This window comes from Schistocerca nitens, chromosome 3, assembly GCF_023898315.1.
Source record: "Schistocerca nitens isolate TAMUIC-IGC-003100 chromosome 3, iqSchNite1.1, whole genome shotgun sequence".
Taxonomy (NCBI): Eukaryota; Metazoa; Arthropoda; class Insecta; order Orthoptera; family Acrididae; genus Schistocerca; species Schistocerca nitens.
In genome coordinates, this window is record NC_064616.1 from 80,661,355 (window position 1) to 80,681,487 (window position 20,133).

Genomic DNA, 20,133 nt, shown 5'->3' on the forward strand with positions numbered 1-20,133 from the left:
ATGTGGCAGGTATTCCGGCTCATGGAGGGGTTATGTTGCTGGTCCGGGATGATATTTACTACGATCCCATCACATTGCACACCGGCCTGCTGGCAGTTTCCGTCCGAATTACTCTCCCCACTTTTACATTTTCCATTTGTACCGTTTACACTCCATCGTCGTCTGCCGTTACCAGGGCAGACATGATGCAAATTATTGCTCAGCTACCTGCACCATTTTTGTTAACTGGAGACTTCAATGTCCACCATCCCCTTTGGGGCTCTCCAGCATCCTGCCCGAGGGGCTCCCTGTTAGCAGACCTTTTCAACCAGCTCAATCTTGTCTGCCTCAATACTGGCGCCCCCACTTTTCTTTCGGACACACCTATTCCCATTTAGACCTCTCTATATGTACTACCCAACTTGCACGCCGGTTTGAGTGGTATGCACTTTCTGATACATATTCGAGCGACCACTTCCCGTGTGTTATCCATCTCCTGCATCATACCCCCTCTCCGTGCTCAACTAGTTGGAACATCTCCAAAGCAGACTGGGGGCTCTTCTCTTCCAGGGCGACCTTTCAGGATCAAACCTTCACAAGCTGCGATAGTCAGGTCGCACACCTCATGGAAGTCATTCTCACTGCTGCTGAATATTCCATCCCTCACACTCCTTCTCCACGTCGCTTACGGGTCCCTTGGTGGACCGCTGCATGTAGAGACGCTTTACGTGCTCGTCGACGTGCTTCACGCACCGTTAAACGCCACCCTACAGTGGCGAATTGTATCAGTTATAAACGATTACGTGCGCAGTGTCGTCGTATTATTAAAGAAAGCAAGAAAGCCAGCTGGACTGCTTTCACAAGCCCCTTCAACAGTTTTACTCCTCCTTCTGTTGTCTGGGGTAGCCTGCGCCGGCTATCTGGCACTAAGGTCCACTCACCAGTTTCTGGCTTGACGGTCGCGAATGACGTCCTTGTGGCCCCTGAGGATGTCTCAAATGCCTTCGGCCGCTTTCTCGCAGAGGTTTCGAGCTCCGCTCATTACCACCCTGCCTTCCTCCCCCGAAAACAGGCAGAGGAGGCTAGGCCACCTAACTTCCGCTCCTCGAATCGTGAAAGTTATAATGCCCCCTTCACCATGCGGGAACTCGAAAATGCACTTGCCCGGTCACGGTCCTCCGCTCCAGGGCCTGATTCTATTCATATTCAGATGCTGAAGAACCTTTCTCCTGCGGGTAAAGGTTTCCTTCTTCGTACTTATAATCGCATCTGGATTGAGGGACATGTTCCCGCATGCTGGCGTGAGTCTATTGTTGTACCGATTCCTAAGCCAGGGAAGGACAAGCACTTCCCTTCCAGTTATCGACCCATCTCGCTTACCAGCTGTGTCTGTTAGGTGATGGAGCGAGTGGTTAACTCTCGATTGGTTTGGCTGCTCGAGTCTCGACGCCTACTTACCATTGTACAATGTGGATTTCGTAGGCGCCGCTCTGCTGTTGACCATCTGGTTACCTTGTCGACTTTCATTATGAAAAACTTCTTGTGGAAGCGCCCGACCGCGGCTGTGTTCTTTGATTTGGAGAAGGCTTACGACACCTGTTGGAGGGCGGGCATTCTCCGCACCATGCATACATGGGGCCTTCGCGGTCGCCTCCCTCTTTTTATTCGTTCCTTTTTAATGGATCGACAGTTCAGGGTACGTGTGTGCTCTGTCAGACACCTTTCGCCAGGTGAATGGGGTGCCACAGGGCTCAGTTTTGAGCGTCGCTCTCTTCGCCATAGCGATCAATCCAATAATGGATTGCCTCTCAGCTGATGTATCAGGCTCCCTTTTCGTGGACGATTTTACCATCCATTGCAGCGCGCAGCGTACATGTTTCCTGGAGCGCTGTCTTCAGCGTTCTCTTGACCGTCTTTACTCCTGGAGTGTCGCCAATGGCTTCCGTTTTTCTGCCGAGAAGACGGTCTGTATTAACTTCTGGCGCTACAAAGAGTTTCTCCCACCGTCCTTACGACTCGGTCCCGTTGCTCTCCCATTCGTGGAGACAACAAAATTTTTAGGTCTTCCATTTGACAGGAAACTTAGCTGGTCTCCACATGTCATATTCGGCTGCCCGTTGTACCCGTTCTCTAAATGTCCTCCGTGTTCTCAGTGGTATGTCGTGGGGAGCGGATCGAACCGTCCTACTTCGCCTATATCGGTCGATCGTCCGCTCCAAGCTGGATTATGGGAGCTTCGTATACTCCTCTGCACGGCCGTCGATCTTACGCCGCCTCAACTCCATACAACATCGGGGTTTACGTCTTGCGATCGGAGCGTTTTATACTAGTCCCGTCGAGAGCCTTCATGCTGAAGCCGGTGAATTGCCACTCACCTACCGGCGCGATATACTGCTTTGTCGGTATGCCTGTCGGCTACTGTCAATGCCCGACCACCCGTCTTATCGTTCCTTTTTTGACGACTCTCTCGAACGTCAATACGGGTTGTATGTCTGTCCTGCTACCCCCTGGAGTTAGCTTTCGTCGCCTCCTTCAACACCTTGATTTTTCACTCCCTGCAACCTTTAGAGTGGGCGAGAGCCACACGCCACCTTGGCTCCAGGCTCAGGTTCGCGTTCACCTTGACCTCAACTCGCTCCCAAAGGAGGTTACCCCCGGTTCGGTATACCACTCCCGTTTTGTCGAACTTCGTTCGAAGTTCATTAATATGACCTTCATTTATACAGATGTCTCTAAGACCAATGACGGGGTCGGGTGTTCTTTTATTGTCTGGGCACACAGTTTCAAATACCGGCTCCATGGCCATTGTTCGGTCTTCACAGCTGAGCTCTTTGCCCTCTACCAGGCTGTTCTTTACATCTGCCGCCACCGACATTCTGCTTATGTCATCTGCTCCGATTCCCTGAGCGCCATCCAGAGCCTCAGTGATCCGTATCCGGTTCACCCTTTCGTGCACCGGATCCAACGCTCTCTTCAGCAGCTGGTGGACGACGGTTCTCCGGTTAGCTTTATGTGGGTTCGTGACCATGTCGGTATCCCTGGGAACGAAGCTGCAGATGCCGCGGCCAAGGCTGCGGTCCTCCAGCCTCGGACAGCTTCTTGTTATGTCCCTTCATCAGATTGTAGCGGGGTCATTTGTCGGCGCATTTTATCGCTGTGGCATGCCGATTGGGCTGCACTTACGGACAACAAGCTTCGGGCCTTGAAACCTCTCCCCGCGGCTTGGACGTCCTCCTCACGCCCTTCTCGGCGGGAGGAGGTCGTTTTGGCCCCGTTACGAATTGGACACTGCCGGTTCAGCCATCGTCATCTGCTGACGGCTGCGCCGGCGCCGTTCTGCCCATGTGGGCAATTGCTGACGGTCCGCCACATTTTAACGTCCTGTCCGGATTTTAATACACTGCGTCTTGATCTTGGCCTGCCATGTACTCTGGATGCCATTTTAGCGGATGACCCAGGAGCAGCTGCTCGCGTTCTTCGTTTTATCAACTTGACAAACCTGTCTAAGGACATTTGATTATGCTGTTTTTTTTTAAATCCTCTGCCTGTCTTTTATAGTATTGTCCCTTTTAGTTGCTGTTTTAACCTTGTGCCTCGCGGTGCATTCCTAACTTAGTCTGGGCGCTAATGACCAATGTAGTTGTGCGCCCTAAAACCACAAAAAAAAATTTTTTTTGACAGTTGGCTGTTTCTCCAGAAAATACCGGACCCCAGAGACAAACATTTAAAACACGTATTGGGGCCCCGCAGTTTTGGGACTTAGAAAACGTGAGACAAACAAATGTACTGAGTCTGTAAATAACAAATGCTTGTCCCATGTAAGTACCGTCAGCATTGGTTAAGATAAATAAACTACAGGTCAGAGAGATAAACGGGACAGTTATTAGTTAACTAGCTAGAGGAAGGGGCTGATCTTTTCTAAGGAGCATTTTTATTAGTCGGCGCTCGGAAGATCTGGAGCCCAGCCAATCTGAATTTGGTAAGAGGTGCCAAACGTGGTAAGACAAGATTTTCTTTTAATTAACATTCTATCAGAAATCACTATCTGTGTGAGCCTCTGCCGCCAGACTTCAGTACTTAGAACCAACGTAGACTCCACTGACCTGTCATGACGCCTGAGACGATGTATTGGGTGCTTAGAAAAATTTCGGCCTGCTCTGCACTTAGCTGATGGCGAGGGTCATTGGTTCCGCCAATGACTGATTCTGCAGCCACTTCAGCGTCCACCTGCAATACCATGGTGAGATCGATACAGCTGCAACTGCAAGACGATGTGTAGGGGTATTATCGTTATTTTACAGTAATTGGGCTACGTCAAGCTTCACTCTGAAGATTTGTATTTTAACGTCAATGAACAGTCTCCTTTCAGCTCCGACCACAGGTGTGACGTATTCCCATCTTGCAGTAGGAAGGTCATCATGACAGAAAACCGCAACTAAATGCGGGAAAATCTACGTATGATCTACATTCGGTTTAGGGACTAGCAGTTGACCCTGAACGTAAATAAATGTAACTTATTGCGCATAAACAGGCGAAAAGATCCGCTACTGTTCGATTATACTATTGCGAATCACGCTGGAAACAGCACTCTGTAGTAAAATATCTAGGAGCAACCATCCGGAACGATCTAAAGTGAAATGAGCTCATAAAAAATTGTAAGATAGGAGGTGTCAAGCTAAGATTCATTGGAAGACTCTCAATGAAATTTATTTTATTCACAGGAGAAATTGGTTACCAAATATTTGTTTAACTGCTTCTTAAATGTTGCATGCCAGCTTGATTAATTAAGGAGATAAAGAGGGTTCAACGAAGGGTGGCACGTTTCGTTATAGGATCATTTAATCGGCGCGAGAACGTTACGGTTACGCTGAACAAGCTCCGATGGTAGGCGCTACAAAAGAGGCGTTGAGCATCATGGAGAGGTTGACTGTTGAAATTCCGACTGTGTACGCTCCGAGAAGGTTCTGGAGAGATATTATTTGGTCATAAAATGACAACGACAAGACAATCAGGGAAATTAGAGGTCATACGGAGGCTTACCAAAATTCTTCCCACTCATCATTTGCGAACGGAAAAGGTAACAGAGGAAAAGAAGTACTCTTCGCTACACACTGTAAGGTGGTTGGCAGATTATACATGTAGATGTAGAACGAGTGGCAGTAATTTTTCAAGGAAACGTCACTATCAGAAACAGTGTTCCCACGTTCCTGTGAGAGAACAGACTAACAAAACTGGAGACGTTGCAAAGTGTTCTCTATATCTCACTGAGCGTCAGCCTTATTAAAAGTAAATCATTCTAGCAATTATTAAAATACATCTGTGACGTATTAACTGCACGGTAGCTCCAGCACTGCAGTCTTGTGTGGCCCAGGCATAACATCACTGTGCCCGTAAACTCGACAAATCATTGGAGGCCTCCTTCTAGCTCACAGACGAGAAACATACAACATTCCAGCCCCACAGCAACCCTCTCTCAGACCATACTTGCTTCTTGCCTAGAAGATGTCCTCTACCTTCAAACGGGTCTAACTTAAACCCCTCCAGCGAATCTCTTGTCTACATACGCTCTAACACTGCTGCAACACCAATCACTCCCAATTTCGATCGCACACATGATATTTGAAACTTATTAATGGGCATCGATCGAAAACATATCACAGTATTTCAGCATCACTGCCTACTGACACGTAAAGAAATCCTTTCCATCTTTCTTAACAAGTCCCAGGCCACTTCGCAGTTCTATCCACTGAGAAGTACTACGTCTAAACTGTACACCGATTCACCGTAAAATTCTCGCGGTATATGGACCAAGTGCAATGTTGCGTCCACTCCCTACTGAAATTGTAGGCCTACCTACAATTCCAGAAAGGCTGCACAGACGTAGCTGATGGTCGGGAAGGAAGGCCATCGACATCGACGACCAGCCAATCGAGAAACTGATTCGAAGCAGTCGTAGATTTTCCGATCGTGAGGACGTTCACACAGATGTTCCGAAATGGCTTCGTGGCCAAGGAGCGGATTTCTATCGTCGAGGTACTGAACGTTGGATAGGAAGTTCCCAGCGTTATTTACAGAGACTTGGTCACTATGTTGAAAAACAGCGTCATGTGCCTGTGTCACTACAAGTGTAGTGCAGCATGCAATAGAAGTGACTTGTCCTGCTATAATAATGTGTCACTTTCCCCTTGTGTACCATCTGATGAATACGAACTTGCAGCATGCTGCAGGTCCGCAGCTCCGTCATAAGTTGCATTGAGAAGCATACATGCAACTTGTATGTATATATTGATGGTGCCTAATTTGGGATATTTGTGTCCATAATCAAACCATCCATCAAAGGAGATTAGTTTACATGACAGGTTTATACAAATGAGGCACGTATTCGTAATACAATTATAGTACACAAATATATGTGAAAGGTACACAAATTCGTCATGATTCTATTTTACTGGTTGCCTTACTAATTATATACCGTGCTGTAAGTGTGACAAATACAGGCGATAGTTCCTATACAGAGTCTGCCTGTGTAGTAATCAAAGCGGTATATGGCAGACTTAACAACAGCAAAATGCACCACATAAGACGGAAATTAGAGAACTGGTGTGCAGAGACACCAGTGGTCACCAAGTAAAACGCCAGAGGCCACTTACACTGGCGCGTGTCTGAGATGAAATGTTTACTGACTAAACAACTGGAGGTGACGTCTTATAATGACGTAAAACATAGCAGTTTGGTGTAGTTCGCTCCCTAGAGTCCAATGTGTAGTCTTAGAAAAAGAATTTTTGGCAGTGCAGGATTTTTAAATCTACATTAAGTTAATAAAAGGAAAAAATAATGTATTATATAGTCAATAAACATTTTATCTTCGACACGCGCAGCTGTAAGTGGCCTCTAGAGTTTTACTTGATGATCACTGGTGTCTCTGCACACCAATTGTCTAATGTCCGTCCTATGTGGTGCATTTTGTTGATGTTAATTCTGTCATATATTGCTTTCTTACTGCAGGGTCAGATTCTGTTCATGGTCTATCGCCTGTATTTGTCACACTTACAGTACGGTATGTAACTTTTTTCTATAGTAAGGCAATTTGTAAAATACAACCATGACAAATTTGTATACCTTACACGTATATTAGCGTTCTATAATTGAATTACGAATATGTGCTTCGTTTGTATAAAACTGCCAGGTCAATTGTAATCTTCTATGCAGGATGGTTTGAAAATGGATACAAGTGTCCGAAACTTATGACGGAGCTACAGCCATTTATTTCAATCATCTGATGAATGTTAGAAACACGATACTTATTCAATAAGAGTTGTCGCAGTTACTAAAATGTTGCATAATATTGACTGAAAATTTAAAAGCAAATAACTGGATAACTCCCTATCTCTGCCAACAAATGTATCCATCAGAGATGACCTTTTGCCTATGTGGCACTAATCACCCAGTTGTTGCTCTAGAATGCACAGGTGGCAATCTGGGTCAGAAATTCTGTTATATATCTCTCTGCTATGTGCTGTTAATATTTCACCTGATGTAAGGACCTGATGATCCACAAGAGTACGCAGTAGTGTCAATGAGGAAAGTTGGATAGTCGGTAAAGGTACTGTAAGCCTTCATTCCATTCGTACTGCAAGGTAAATCTCGTCTGCGAAAGAGACAGCATAACTTACATTGGAATTTTTCTCGGTCCGTATAAGCAGGCTGCGGTCAACATTTAGCTTCAAATGTGTACAAAGAAGTCATAACGAATGGGCGCTGTCTTGCTTAAATGGTACCGGAACAGTACACACAATATTAAGCAGACAGAATCTAAGAAGGTGTTTCCAACGATGCATTAATGGAATTGAAAGAACACTTAATAGTATAATAAAGAAAACAGCGTCTTTTACCAAATACCTAACAGTAATTTATGAAGTGCATATGTAGATGTACTAAATTCTGCTAGCCTAAGTGTCGACGTTTGCTGTCCAACGTACAGTGACTTGTCAAACAGCATTAAAGGAAAGGCACTGCGTCAATACTCGGTCAGACGGTCCACTGTAAATATCCAAAATAGCCAAGTGATAGCCCATCTGAACTCTTAACCTAACGCCCATAAAAACAATAAAAAGCGAACGCGTGCATCTGGTGGCTCGGCGTTTTGTGGTGGCGTTTCATGTGTCGGTATGAATTATAGTGCGATTTTGTGCTCTCACTGAAGTCCACAAACCCTGTTGTACACCTGTTAATGTCCACATTGAGTAATAAATACGTTAACATATGTAGCAGAATGAAACTCAGATTTCTATAGTAAAAAAAAAAAATAAAGAAAGAAGATCAGAGTTTAACATGCCGTCGACAAGCAGATGATTAGAGATGTTAAGAAAAGAGTACCTTACTTGACAGATAGTTCGGCCTAGGCTCATCCGATGGGGATATTATGTGTTTTCCCTAAATCAGTTAAGGAAAATGCCAATGTGTAAGTTTTAAAAGGCTGCTGTCGATTTCCTGTCGCATTATTGTGCAGGCCGAGCTATCCGAATAGCCGCGCGATTTAGCGCGCCGCTTCTGGAAATCAGGGAGACGTCCCGGCCCCTGATCTTATACTCCCGATAGATTAAAGACGAGGGCCACTGTTCCGGCCAGCCTGGATGTGCCTTTTAGGTGGTTTCACACATTCGACTACGTGAATATCGGGCTGGTATCAAAGTCCTGCCTCAGTTGCACGAATCGCAAACATTTCGAAGACATTCGCAAGCTTTCACGTGGGGTAACGATAGATGGGGTGCATAAATTCCATAGCGTAGGAGTGAGGAAGGGAGGCGGGAGGAGGAAGGGGCGGCCACAGGAAGGACATCTGGCTGGACCACTAACATTGCTAAATCCGAAAATTAACATGCCGATCCCGTGAAAATACTGGATCACGTATAGGAAAAAAGATTACGTTAAGGTGACAAAAGTCATGGGATAGCGATATGCAAATGCACACATTGCGTACACGAGGAATACAGGATAGTGCAATGGCGGAGTTGCCATTTATACTCAGGTGCTTCATGTGAAAAGGCTTCCAATGTTTTTATGGCCCCATGCAGAATGGTAGTTGAAGCTAGACGCCTGGGACATTCATGTGCCGAGAATACCATATTTCAGGAATTAACCCTCACCACGGAAAACGCAGTGGCCGACGTCCTTCACTTAACGACCGAGAGCAGCGGCGTTTGCGTAGAGTTGTAAGTGCTAACACAAAAGCAACACTGCATCAAATAACCGCAGAAATCAATGTGGGACGCACGACGAACATATGTTAGGACAGCGCGGTGAAATATAGCGTTAATGGGCTACTGCAAGACGACCGACGCGAGTGTCTTTTCTAATAGCACGGCATCGTCTGCAGCACCTCTCCTGAGCTCTTGACCATATCGGTTGGACCCTAGACGACTGGAAAAACGTGGCCTGGTCAGATGAGTCCCGATTTCAGTTGGTAAGAGCTGATGGTAGGGTTCGAGTGTGTCGCAGACCCCACGAAGTCATGGACCCACGTTGTCAAAAAGGCGCTATGCAAACTTGTAGCTCCATAATGGTGTGGACTGTGTTTACATGGACTGGACTAGGTCCCCTAGTCCAACTGAACCGATTATTGACTGGAAATGGCTATGTTCGACTACATGTGTACCATTTGCAGCCATTTATGGACTTCGCTTTCCCGAACAACACCGCAATTTTTATGGATGACAGTCCTCTACGTCACCAGGCCACAACTGCTCGTGATTGGTTTGAAGAACATCCTGGACATTCGAGCGAAAGATTGGGCTACCCAGATCGCCCGACATGAATTCCATCGTACATTAATGGGACATAATAGAGGTCAGGTCGTGCACAAAATCCTGAACCGGCTACATTTTCGCAGTTATGGACGGCTATGGAGGTAGCATAGCCGAATATTTCTGCTCAGGACTTCCAGTGACTTGTTGATTCCGTGCAACGTCGAGTTGCTGCCATATAACAGGAAAAAGTCGGTCCGATACAGTACTAGGAGGTGCCAGATGAATTTTGTCACCCCAGTGTATTATGTGATCCGCGCATGTGCTCCGTTCCCATTGTACTCACTATTGACTGGACGATCAACTGAAAACGTGCTTGCTTCCTGTCTTCGATGTGACTGACCGAGCGAGACGCCGCTGTGGTTAGGACACTGGAATCGCATTTGGAAGGAGCAGTGTTCGAAACCCCTTCCCTCCATCCGAACTTAGGTTTTTCCAATTTCCCCAAATTTCTTCAGGCAAAATTCGAGGATGTTTGCTTTGAAAAGAGCTCACTTCCCTGTCCTCGTCCTTTCCAAGTTCGTGCCCCGTCTCTAGTGCCTTCGTCGTCGACGGGACGGTAAACACTATCCACCCCTCCTTCCTTCCCTTTCCAGGTTAATGCTTACATCAGCACTATCTTCGTTTACTCCTGGACTGACAGATACACGACACTCGGCTCATTATCCTCAGGTGTTCACCTGCCAACTGTTAAACTATCAAATACACTGATGGCCATGTAATGTGTTACACTACGAAGCCGAGTGGAGTCGTGCACTATTTTGGTCGAATATGCTACTTGGAAACCTGGTCATGAAAGGTCTTAACAGGGAATACGTCTCTGCTGTGTGACCGGATTCCTGATTTGCTACCAGAAAGATCAGAGTCCGTAATGGTTCAAATGGCTCTGAGCACTATGGGACTTAACATCTGAGGTCATCAGTCCCCTAGAACTTAGAACTACTTAAACCTAACTAACCTAACGACATCACACACATCCATGCCCGAGGCAGGATTCGAACCTGCGACCGTAGCAGTCGCGCGGTTCCGGACTGAAGTGCCTATACAGTCCGTAATAATTGACGGAAAGTCTTCGAATAAAGCGGAAGTGATATCTGCCGTTCCCTAAGAAAGTGTTATAGGCCCTCTGTTGTTCCTGATCTACATAAACGATTTTTGAGAAAATCTGAGTGGTCCTCTTAGTGTGTTTGCAGATGATGCTGTTATCTACCGTCATGTAAAGTCATTTAGTTATCAGATGATCAAAACGAATTGCAAACTGATTTAGACAAGATAGCTGTATGGTACAAAAAGTGGCAATTGACTCTGTCATGAAAACTGTGAAGTCACCCACAAGACCACTAAAAAGAATCTGCTAAATTTTGGTTACACAATAAATCTCACAGATTTAAAGGCTGCAAACTCAACTAAATATTTAGGAATAGAAATTACAAATAAATTAAATTGGAAAGATGACATATATAATGTTGTGCGAAAAGCAAACCAAAGACTGTGATTTATTGGCAGAACACTTAGAAGATGTAGCAGGTCTACTACGGATGACATCGAAAAATTTCAAAGATGGGCAGCTCGTTTTGTATTACCGCGAAATAGGGGAGACTGTGCCACGAATATGATACACGAATTGGGGTGGCAGTCATTAAAACAAAGGCGTTTTTCGCTGCGGTAGGACCTTTTCACGAAGTTTCAATCATCAACGCTCTCCTCAGAGTGTGAAAATATTTTTTTTAGCGCCCACCTACATAGGGAGAATTTATCATCAAAATAACATAAGAGAAATCAGAGCTCGCACGGAAAGGGTTCGTTTTTCCCACGCGCTGTTCGAGAGTGAGACGGTAGTGATGTAGCTTAAAAACGGTACCACGAACCGTCTGCCAAGCACTTAATTGCGAATTGCAGAGTAATCATGTAGATGAGGTAGAAGTAGGGTTTATTATTCTTGCCACATACTGGTGAGCACTCAGTCCCTCATCAACTACTACCAAACCAGCCCTGTTATACTGAACAGCTCCCCACATCACAACTGCAGGACCTGGATAAGTACGGGTCTCGAGGATCGCTGCTTCGTGCGATATTTCGCCATGTCAGATCGCCTCTGGATCCGTTGGCGTCGATCTGACTACTGAAAACGTTAATGAAACTTGCCGTTGCACACCCCGGAATGCCACGCTATATCCCAGTTGACTCAGGCTCGCACCATGTAGGTCTGTTGTCTGTGATATGGAATCAGTGGAAAAAGATGTGTGGCGACTCGAGGCCTCAGCCCAGCTTCCAGTACTCTTGACATAAACGGTTTCAGAGTATCGTACCGCTTCATAATGTATAAAAAAAAGAAAAAGAAACAACGTTTCGGCCACCGTTAGTGGCCACCTTCTGGGGCCACTGATGCTCATTGAGCATGACATTACGTCATAATTTTGAAAGCTCGCGGTTATGATTCGTCACTCGAAGCGGACGGAACGGGAACTTTATTATAACAGGTTGCTACGGTGGAGCTGCTGCTGTTGCGTTGTTTGCTACGATTGGTGGTGATCGGTGAATGAGGCGTGAGCTGCTGTTGTCCACCTGCTGGACCAGTGCTCACGTCACGTGTTACTGGTGCGGCCTGTTGGACTCTCGAGGGCTGGCAGCCGAGGTGGGGCAAGCCCGTATCCATCCTCTCCGTTTCTGTTGTTAGGGTGTTTTATTATTTCTATGGTCTCTCTTATCTGCACTTTTTCAAATCTGGCTGCTTAGCCAGTACGCAGGTTTCGTTAAATTTATTTTCTTCGCCGCAGTCTTGTCGGATTAAATGCCGCCGCGCGGCCTGCGTCCAGCAGGAGGGAAACAAGAGCCCGTGCCTTATTCACAGATGAGCACCAACCGTAGCAACAATAGACAAAAGCAGATCCCCATTCCTTCCACCGTAGCAACCTATTGTAATGAAGTTCCCGCTTCTTTCGCCTCAAGTGACCAGTCGTAACCACTACCTTCTAAAATTTTGACGTAACGGCATGCTCAGTGAGCGGCAATGACAAAATATAAGGGACTCCTCACAGCTAAAACGCATCTGTAGACCCAGGAGGAGGTCACTGTACCCGTGGTCGGTACACCGGTTTCTCCAGTACAGTTTTTTACGTTGTGACACGGTACGATACTCAGAGAACTTCTATGTCAAGTGACTCTCTCCGCGGAAGCCTACGCACTTGTACTAGAGTACTCTGTTTCCGGGAGTTGGTGGTGACACTCTGTCTGTCTTTCAGCTGTTGTCATCCGTTTATCTGTCAAAGGCAGCCGAACAACCCTACAATCATCTCGCGGTGTAGATCGCCTATAACACCTGCGCCTACTCATTGCCACGTTGTTGTCCCACTTTCACCTCGTTAGCATTCCTTCTGCACTCATTGTACTGCAGCCAACTATCTGTGAGCTCTGTTAGCACGAAACCTATCGAGGTGGCGCAAAGGTTAGCACAGTGGACTCGCATTCGCGAAGACGACGGTTAAAATCCGCGCCCGACCGTCCACGTTTGCGTTTTCAGTGATTTCCCTAAATAGCTCCAGCCAATTGCCGGGATGATTCCTCTGAAGGGGCACGGCCGTGTTCTTTTCCCATGCTTGAAACAATACAAGCTTCTACTCCTTCTCTAATGATCTCCCTTTTTATTGTTGGTATGACGCTCCCATATCCCTCGTACCAATAAGTCGAACTTTCTGTAAGTCCGATAGATGGCGGTAAGCTGTATCTGCATGTCCTCTAGGCATGCTATCTTTCCGTCTCAGCCTCAGAGGTACCAGTGTCTTAGACACAATTCAAAATTTCTAGTAGGTGTGATGAACGGCAGCTGGCTCTAAATGCAGAAAAATGTAAGTTAATGCGGATGAGTAGAAAAATCGAACCCGTGTTGTTCGGATACAGCGTTATTAGTGTCCTGCTTGAGACAGTCACGTCGTTTAAACATCTGGGCGTAATGTCGCAAAGCGATATGAAATGGAATGAGCATGCGACGATTGTGGTAGCGAAGCTGAATGGTCGATTTCGGTTTACTGGGAGAATTTTAGGAAAGTGAGGTTCATCTGTAAAGGAGACCGCATATAGGATCCTAGTGCGACCAGTTCTTGACTACTGCTAGAGTGTATGCGATCCGTACCAGGTCGGATTAAAGAAAGACATCGAAGCAATTTAGAGGTGGGCTGCTAGGTTTGCTATGGATAGCTTCGAACAACTCGCAAATGTTACGCAGATGCTTCGGGAACTCCAATGGAAATCCATGGAGGGAAGACGACGTTCTTTTCGAACTTAACTTTGAGCCTTTTCAGTATAGAAAAAAATGTTAATAAATCTGAAATATGGTGTTGGTACATGCTGGCTGTTCTACATCTACATACATATTCCGCAAGCCGCCATTTGAACCATTTTGTTTATCGCGCAAACATTACAGCTCGCGACCGACGTAGAAGAAACCAACCGGGGCAACGTGTACAAGACGCGAGGTAAGGAACTTGGCTCAATTCAGTTAGGAGAAGTAGGGGGCGGACGCACTAGATTTTCATCTGTAAGCCACTCGTAGGATCACTGTGTGTCCCTGTGTACATATTGTGGCAGAGGATATTTCCAACATTCATTCCCCTGTCGGCTGTGACACTGATTAATGACCTGAAATGTTGTTATGAGTATTAAAGACATTTGTCATCTCTCGTGTGGGGACAAATACCTTTAAACAGCGGTTAATTTTAACAGGATACATTAAACCCTCATTGTAGCTTTAAACTTGGCACGAATCACAACTGCGCCCTGAGAGGGCCGAACGGCTAAGACAGCCCACTATTAGTCTACGATCGGTTTCCAAGAAGTTAATACATGAATCCATGCATAAAATCTGCTCTCGTGTAAAGACGGAACAGTTTGTTGAAAAATTGCCTCGGATGACTTACTTGTGCGATGTTGTGTTAATTCAAGGCAGTCTACGATCGGTTTTCGTGGTGGCAACATGCGAACTGGTGTGTGAAGTACAACTCCGCATAAAGACGGAATTAATTGCTAAAGTTTTCTCGGGAAACACATTTGTGCCATCTCTTGGTGATTCTAAGATCGCGTGAAGCATTTTTGTGACTTTTGCGATGCTCGGGAACTAATGGTCAGTGACCGGGAATCTTGTTATGAATATTAACGATAGATTGGCTGTAGAAATCGTTTTATTAATTTTGCGATTAATGAAATGAAAGAAATTTAGTTGGCATCCTAACATTTTCCGATTCGTATTATGCTGAGCTTTTACACCTACCAACTTGTCACGGTTTATGGCACAAACGTTAGAGCTCGCCACTGTCGGAGAAGAAACTAAGCAGGAGAACTGCTATAAGCAAGATACCTCAAGGTGTACTAGACAAAGTGGTTCCACACATCCACCGGGTTTCTTTATCCCGGCACAACTTTACTGTGGGAAGTTTCATTTGCTATAACCCCTGTGTAGCTTATGGGGTCAGATCCGCATTTACTGTGAGACTACATTTTACCACCGCCCGAATATTCGTTAAGCAGTGAAGCGAATTTAACACTAAAGTTTTGTTAATAGTGAGGTTAATATTAGCGACAAGAGACACGTTTCTTGCACATCGTAATGAAAGAAACACTTCAGTTTTTTCTCTTGTAACATCATTCAAATTTCACAATTGTTTAGAGTATCGGAAATGTCGTCAGTAGTTGCCATATTCCATGACGTTTTCTTCTTCTTCTTCTTCTTCTTCTTTTTCTCGTGCCTTTGTCCTGCAACGGCGCAGGGACGGCACGGTTATTAACGGATATTGTTAATTTAAGTGGTGGCCGGATGTCCAACCTGTCGCGACCTGGTTACCCTCAGAGACGGAATATGTGTAGTCCAACTGTCTGCGTGTTGGTATTCGAGATGGAAGTGAGTGAAAGCTTTCCAAATGTTTCTGAATTGTGCTAGAGAGGCGATACTTGGGTACCAGCCCAGTATTCAGCTAGTGGGATGTTGGATATCACCTCGAAACCACATACAGTTTGACCAGCACACCGACCCTCACGGTTAATCCGCAGGGCGGATTCGAACCGGGGCCAGCGCAGCTCCCCTTCCGGAAGCGGTGGTTTAACACGCACACCTATCCGGGGCTGTTTTCCATATTCCTTGACTGAAATGTGTGTTCTGTTTTCGAAGAGGTCGATGCCTCTGCAAGAAACAGAGGGCATACATCCTTGTGAACTAAACTGTCAGTTTTTTCTCCCTTATCTCTTCCCGGCTCTCTCCTACTGGCTGACCCCGCTTACGCATGCGTTGAGGTTGCCGGCATTTCAGTCTCGTCTGACGACCGTGATGACAACATGCGCTGCTCACTAGTAGGTAAGCCTGTAATATTTTTACAACAATAGTTTCCATATATTAACTTGTTCCGTGTGTAGAACCTTCGTAAAACTTGCTTCAAACTATTTTCTGTAATTCAGTTATAAAGTTCTGCAGATTGTTCTTGTTTTCTTTTCTATATGACAAATTGGTGAATTGGAGCACTTTTTACAAACTGCTCTCAAAGGATATGATAACTGCATACTTATCAATGCGTAAGATGACTGTAAAATGAATCGTAGAGAATATTTTTCACTGACATCTTACTGACACACTTCCCGCACACGAGGAAACGCTACTTGATAGCTAATTAGAACGTGTTTTCACGATCGTTATGGTAGCAGCTAAGGTAGAAGGCTGAGTGTATTTAAATTGGTCTTAGAACACCAGCTATGGAGATCGTGTAATTAGATTTTCGAGATTTATTTATTTATATCTCAAGTAAAGACCTGCTGCCTGTTGTTCTATAGCAGGTCGCACATTGTGTGATTTTACGTGTTATATTATACAAATTCAGTTTTATTACTAGTACATCTTTGTTGTTGGAAAACTTTACAAAAGGATAAATTAAAAAAAAAAGAGAGAAAAAAATATATATAGTAAGTACAAATGCATGTACACAATTTTACCTTGCTGCTAAGTCAGATAATGATAATAAATAAGATACATAATATGTTGTGGACGTATTTTAAATTAAAATTAAAAGTGTATTTAATAGAAGAAACAAGAGATGGCAATTTGACTTAGATATGATGTCTTTCCTTCTGTGTGTGTGGTTACATATGTTACACGTCAGATGTGTTTTCGAACTTAAGGTAACAGTGGAGATTGAGAGTTGATTTAAAATGCCATAGTCAGCTGCATCAAGTGCGAGGGCTCAGTAAAACTTCAAGCCAGTCACAACTGATGCACCGAAAGAAGAAGAAATGTCACATCTTCAGATAGTGTTACATACTATGAAATGGTATAACATACAGCTACACAGTGTTACAATTTCAAATCGATTCGATTTAGTGCTGTAGAACCTTCGCTTACTTTTGCTATGTTTGTATGTTTATCTCGTCTTCACTTCCTGTGTGCGATATAACATCCGATTCCGTGTCTGTGTTTGTCTGTGTCGTTTAATATGTACTGCAGATCCAATGTGGAGCCTGTCTTATTGTAGCGTATGGTCTCTCCTGTCTGTATGCCGCATGCAGTGCTCGCGATACTTCGTCTGCAACGTTGTATATAGAGTTCCAGTCATCTTATCTGCGCGTTAACTGTCCTATATCCTGGTTTCCTAAACTCGGTCTTACGTGTCCCAGGGCATCGCAGATGAGCACTATGTGTTCAGGTGAGCCATTCCCACCACAGGCACAGCGTCAGTCAACTTTAGGCCGCTCTCGTATATTGGGGAAGAAAGAGTAGACTCGTTTTCCCTTGTCAGTTGTGCCCATTCTGTCTGCTATATAACAGTTCTCCACTTGTTTAAATTCCGTTTGTCGGTTAAGTCTTTTCCAGTTATTTCACATATTTTGTCGCATCTCCCCCTCTTCCGCCAGTAGGCAGCTGCTCTCTGGCGAATTGTAATATCTATAGGAAAGACTCCCAGTAGCAAGCACAGTGCCTCAATCGAGGTCGTGCCGAAAGCCTCAGACATGCTGAGCAGAATACCCCTCTGGCCGCGCCTCACAATGTTTTTATGCGTACCTAACCATAATAGATAGGCCCAAGCACAAGCCGCAAAACAAGTTATTGACTCACTGAGTGCTGTGTAATATGTCTTCATTGTCTGAATGGGTAGTCTGTATCTTATATTGTTCAGCCGTGGAAGTTTATTCATGAGTTTCGTCGCTTAGTTAATTGTCAGTCTGACATGTTCATTCAAGTGTAAATGTTCGTCAGTATAAATGCAAGGTGTCTCGTCATAGCTTTCCTTTTCGTAGATATGTTGTTCAACTTTATATGGTTCAAATGGCTCTGAGCACTGTGGGACTCAACTGCTGAGGTCATTAGTCCCCTAGAACTTAGAACTAGTTAAACCTAACTAACCTAAGGACATCACAAACATCCATGCCCGAGGCAGGATTCGAACCTGCGACCGTAGCGGTCTTGCGGTTCCAGACTGCAGCGCCTTTAACTGCACGGCCACTTCGGCCGGCTGTTCAACTTTATAATTGGATTCCTTCTCAGTATGCCTCTTAGAAGTAGGTAAACAGTTATGTTTGTTGCTATTGTGAGTTTGTTGTTCGTGCACCATTCGCCGATGAACGTGAGGAGCCGCGTGGCTTTGCTCTTTGATTGGGATCTGGAGTTTCCAGATACCATCATCAGCGAACTCAACCACCCCGTTAGCCATGTCGTCGTCTTCTAGTGCATTCAGTAGTGGTTCTATTCCTATGTCCCAGAAAACGATCCACATATGGCTCCGTGCGGACAACCCTTTGTTGCTCTCTTTACAATCTTTCGGTGACCAGTCTTCCATTTCACTATCCTGCTTTTACAGTAATTTCTAAGGTTGTTGTATAGAGGCAGTGGAACATTCATCTCTCTAAGTCTTACAAACAGCGCGCGGCCACAAAAAGTTGTCGAAAGCACCAGCTATGTAAACAGGATTGCCACTATGTATTTGTCGTGTATTGTCTGTGTCATTTCTATGGCCCTATTTACTGCGTCGTCGACGGATTTATGTGCTCGAAAACCAAACTGATGTGGGCTAAGGCTGGAGAGCTACCGGTGCGACTGAACTTCGTCACACATCAATCTTCCTTACACCTTCGTCAGACTGTTAATGAGACGTATTGGTCTGTACGTCTTAGGGTCACTCGGGTCTTTCTCCTCCGCTTTCTTGATTATAGCTGCATTTGCGTCGTCCACACATTCGGTAGTCGTGATTTTTGTAGAGCAGCATTCAGGATGACTGTCAGCTATGGTACGATAAATGGAGCAGCTTCTTTGATGGCTTCGTAGTGGATGCCATCAGGACCCGGAGCCTTTTTGTTCTTTATTTTGTGTATTGCCAGTGCAACTTCCTCGCGAGCAAAAGTGGATGGTGATACCTTCGTTTTCGTATTTTTCATGAAGTAGTCTGCGAAGGACGGTGTGAAGTTGATTGTCCTGAATGTGGTCATTGTTAGGAAGTAGTTTGTTGAGGAGATACTGTGCTCTGCGTCTCCAGCCTCTTGTGGTAGTACGATCTGGTTTCTTCAGTGTTGATAATACTGTAGGAGTCTCTATACGTTCATTTTTCAGCTTAAACTGCTCGCCCCCTCCCCCCCTCCTCCCTCGATGTTGTTCTGTATGTTTGTCCCAACATGTGTGTCCCACTGGTCTTTTCTGGTCTTATGTAGTTCGTCTTTGTATCGTGTTTTAGTGCCTTGATAATGGTGAAGTCTAATTTCTTTCCTGTGCTGTCATTTATTTTTGGCAATATAGTCGTTAGTCCCGAATGTCTCTTCTTAGTCTTGTTAGTAGTGCCGACCATGGTGCCATTTGTTTAGGTGCATCGCGTGCTGCAGTTATTGCTGTAGCTTGTGCTCTCTGTAATAAGTATGGAAGAACATGAGCTCTGTGATCTATGCTTCCTTGGGTGACACACAGAGGAAATTCTTCAGTCACGTGCCTTGGTTTCTGCCAGTCTGCTTTGCGTAACAGCAGCCTTGGGTGTTGTAATGTGTCTATGTCTGTGTTTGTTTTAGTGTACATAATGATTGCGTTATGGTCATGGAGTATTCTCTTATCGAGCACCTGTCATTTCGGTACCTGTACTAATGATGCGCTGTTTGCCAAATATAGGTTTCGAGATGCCAAACAAAGGTTTTTTTTTTTTTTTCGAGAATCGTCCAATTTAGATATTACCGGAATCTCTCTCATACATTTAAAACACGTTATTAAATACGCCAGATATGATGGAGCAATATGCCTGTCTACGACGCATAAGCATTTTATAAACAATCATTACCGTAGAAGAGCTACAATTTGTCAGTACGCTGTTGATGACCTAAGCTTGGCGCTTACTTCCACACAAAT

At 45.1% G+C, this 20,133-nt stretch overlaps 2 protein-coding genes across 3 annotated transcripts in view; both read left to right on the forward strand.

Moving 5' to 3' along the window:
- Nucleotides 1–20,133, forward strand: part of LOC126248044 (uncharacterized) — a 557,758-nt gene that overhangs the window by 201,125 nt on the left and 336,500 nt on the right. The window lies entirely within an intron of this gene.
- The window catches only part of LOC126248043 (uncharacterized), a 706,800-nt gene continuing 702,738 nt past the window's right edge, over nt 16,072–20,133 (forward strand). For both annotated transcript variants that reach the window (XM_049948671.1, XM_049948672.1), the window contains exon 1: nt 16,072–16,122. In XM_049948671.1, the coding sequence (XP_049804628.1) occupies nt 16,104–16,122 (19 nt within the window). In that variant the 5' untranslated portion in view covers nt 16,072–16,103. The remainder of the gene's footprint in view (nt 16,123–20,133) is intronic.